The sequence below is a fragment of the Mus pahari genome, chromosome 1, assembly GCF_900095145.1.
Source record: "Mus pahari chromosome 1, PAHARI_EIJ_v1.1, whole genome shotgun sequence".
Taxonomy (NCBI): Eukaryota; Metazoa; Chordata; class Mammalia; order Rodentia; family Muridae; genus Mus; species Mus pahari.
The window spans coordinates 28,377,130-28,380,184 of record NC_034590.1 but is presented as its reverse complement, the minus strand read 5'-3'; the positions used below and the strand labels follow the sequence as shown (position 1 = coordinate 28,380,184).

The 3,055-nt window shown below is 43.9% G+C and overlaps 1 protein-coding gene across 1 annotated transcript in view; it reads right to left on the bottom strand.

The window, feature by feature from the left end:
- Positions 1-3,055, bottom strand: part of Oca2 (OCA2 melanosomal transmembrane protein) — a 254,536-nt gene that overhangs the window by 228,877 nt on the left and 22,604 nt on the right. Inside the window, exon 3 of the mRNA XM_029541048.1 lies at positions 310-367. Coding sequence (XP_029396908.1) covers positions 310-367 — 58 coding nt within the window. The remainder of the gene's footprint in view (positions 1-309; positions 368-3,055) is intronic.

The following is a 3,055-nucleotide window of genomic DNA, read 5'->3' as shown; positions in this document are numbered from 1 at the left end:
TTTTTTTTTTTTTTTTTTTTTTTTTTTTTTTTTGCAGACTACATGTTACAGAGAGATACACAGACTCCTGCCTACACACAGAAGCCCAAACAGAGCTGCTCAGGGCAGGCTTCCGTCAGCACCCCTCAGCCTGCCACGTCATGCATACAGTGTCCCCTTCAAAAAAAGTCAGCCAACCGGGACTAACACGAGGTCCCAGACCTCAGGACCCGCTGCCATCCTTCCCAAAGCACACGGGGGCTGTGTCCACCCAGGAAGGCCCCCAGGACCCACATTGGTCCAATAGTTCTGGATGACGTTGCTACTCACAGAGCAGAGCACCACGAAAACAAACAAGCCTGTGATCTTCATCCACCGCACACAGCACCTGCAAGAGAAAAGGGAGGTCCTGAGACACAGGGAGCACCAACCTCTGTTTGGGATGTGCACGAAGCAAGAGAGCCTATGATGGGACAGCTTGCAATTACTTGGTTCGCTTGTTCAGTTCCTTATGTGTTAGAAATTCATTCTGGAAATTTGAAGACGGTACGCTTTTATTTTGCATTCTCTTAGACTTAACGATTTGACAAATAATCCTTTCACACTTGCAAATTCTGTCCTGCCAGATCCTACTTAAGTTGGTACTCTAAATGGCTTTTGTTTTTAAAGTCTAAAGTATAGTTGAAATATCCTAGGTGTCATGTTTTTACATAAATGATGTACAGCAGAGCTGACAATTCAGAATAAAGCATCTCTTGCAAATGTCTTTGTTCTTCATGCCTGGTACTATCTAGACTTGTTGCTAGCAACCGCACGCTTGCAGAAAGCTGCTGTCCATTCAGACTAGACACGCCTCTAAAGTTGCTTTCCATTGCAGATGGGCCTTTCAGGGGAATGTATAAGAAAGCAGATACTCTTCAGCAAAATCTTGCTGGCATATGCAATAATGTCTGGGTTTGGTGAACGTGATATAGCTGTCTCGTATGAGGCTATGCCAGTGCATGACAAATACAGAAGTGGATGCTCACAGTCATCTATCGGATGGAACACAGGGCCCCCAATGGAGGAGCTAGAGAAAACACCCAAGGAGCTGAAGGGGTCTGCAACCCTATAGGTGGAACAACAATATGAACTAACCAGGACCCCCAGAGCTCATGTCTCTAGCTGCATATGTAGCAGAAGATGGCCTAGTCAGCCATCATTAGGAAGAGAGGCCCCTAGGTCTTGCAAACTTTATATGCCCCAGTACAGGGAAACACCAGGGCCAAGAAATGGGAGTGGGTGGGTAGGGTAGCAGAGCAGCAGGGTGAGGGGGGTAGGGAACTTTTGGGATAGCATTTGAAATGTAAATAAAGAAAATATCTAATAAAATATTTTTTTAAAAAAAAGCTGATTTTTGGAGCTGAGGATATGACTCTGTCAATAAAATGCTTTCCATAAAAAAATAAAGAAAAGCAGATACTCTCACAATGGCATGTTAGGTGAGCAAAAACAAACTTAAAAACCATTTTATTACAGTCTCTGCCCAGAGGAGTTCCTTGTCCACCAGGGTTTGAGCAGGTGATGTTAAGGAAGCATGACACTGGAGTTGTGACAGAACAAGACTATCCAGAGGTTCCTCCTGCCCGTATTCTTGCTGAGGTCATTTCATATTTAACTACAATCTGATCTCCTTGATGGAGAATCCCATGGAAAATTACTTAGAGCTATTCTAGGAACCTAAGGTCAGGGCATCCTAGCCAACTTATCTCGGCCCGACAGTGCAGAACCGTCTGCAGCTACAGTTTATCTTAGCGTCATTCAAACTGCTTGCTTACTCCAAGTCCCTCCCTCTATGCTGAAGCTGCTAAGCAAGATACCAGGACTTAATTTCTGCCCTCAAAAAACCTCATGTTCTAGACATTCAGGGCTATATGTGGGTTCCTCAGTACTTGCTTGGTTCCAACTGGCTAGAATAAAGACTCATAATTAGCTATAGATTATATCTAAGAGGTCACCTCTGATGGGTTCCCTGTAACAAAGTGCCCGCCAAGCTGAAGAACCTCCAGCCCAGGGACATTTGTAAGATGAGTCTTACGTGATGAAAGTGTTACAAAAGCCCCTTATTGGGTTTACTTGAGATGTTGTTTTGAGTGTCTTCCTTATTTGTTGCCCCGTAATAAGCCACTCTTCACTTTCTTATCTCCTGATTGTGTTTATCCCCAAAAGTGAGCCAATTGCATTAAGCTGCTCTGTTATACAGAGTTATATATACAGTTAGTGACTGGGTTCAACCCTCTCCTCCATTGACTCTGTCGCCAGATCTTCAAACATAATTTCATGATTTATAAAATTTCAGAACTTATCTGTGAGCCAAAGATATATTATGCCTAAGAGAAGAGCTGAGAGCAATCGTGGTGAAGAAGCTGTCAATGGGTAGGAAACAGGTTAGAAAGAGACAGTTCATGGTGAAAAGGAAAGGATCCCAGCCACTATTCCTCCCCATAACTGCCACAAGTGTTCAGAGATGTTAGCCATACACGCTATCTTGGAATAAGTCCACAGAAGGCAATGGAGTGAAGGGATGTCATGTCACAGGAGGTAACTGCACAGCCATACACAGCCTTGTCATAGTCACCCAGCCACTTCAAGTCTTAAATGGGGACTACTGACTTTAGCTCCCAAGCCTTGGTCTTTCCTTGGAGCTGGGCTTTCAAACACTTTGACCTAAGGAGAACTTTCTCTGAATAAGTATATGTGAAGAAGGAAGTGAAGCAGATGAACTATGTAACATAAGGATGCTCTGCGGGCAGCTCCCGAGGCCAGAAAATCCTCTTAGCCCTCCCACACACATCCCTCCATCCTTGCCCTAGAAGCCTAAGGCTCCTAAGGTTTTACCACACAGGAGGACACTGAATTCTACAAGACCGTAAATTTGAAAACACCACAGGGTTCTCTAAACTCAATTATTCTATTTGTCAAGAAGATACTGGCCAGCCTCATAAGCAATAAAGGATGAGTAGTGTATCTGGAGGATATCATCCTTAGTGAGGTAACGCAATCACAAAAGAAGTCACTAGATATGCACTCACTGATA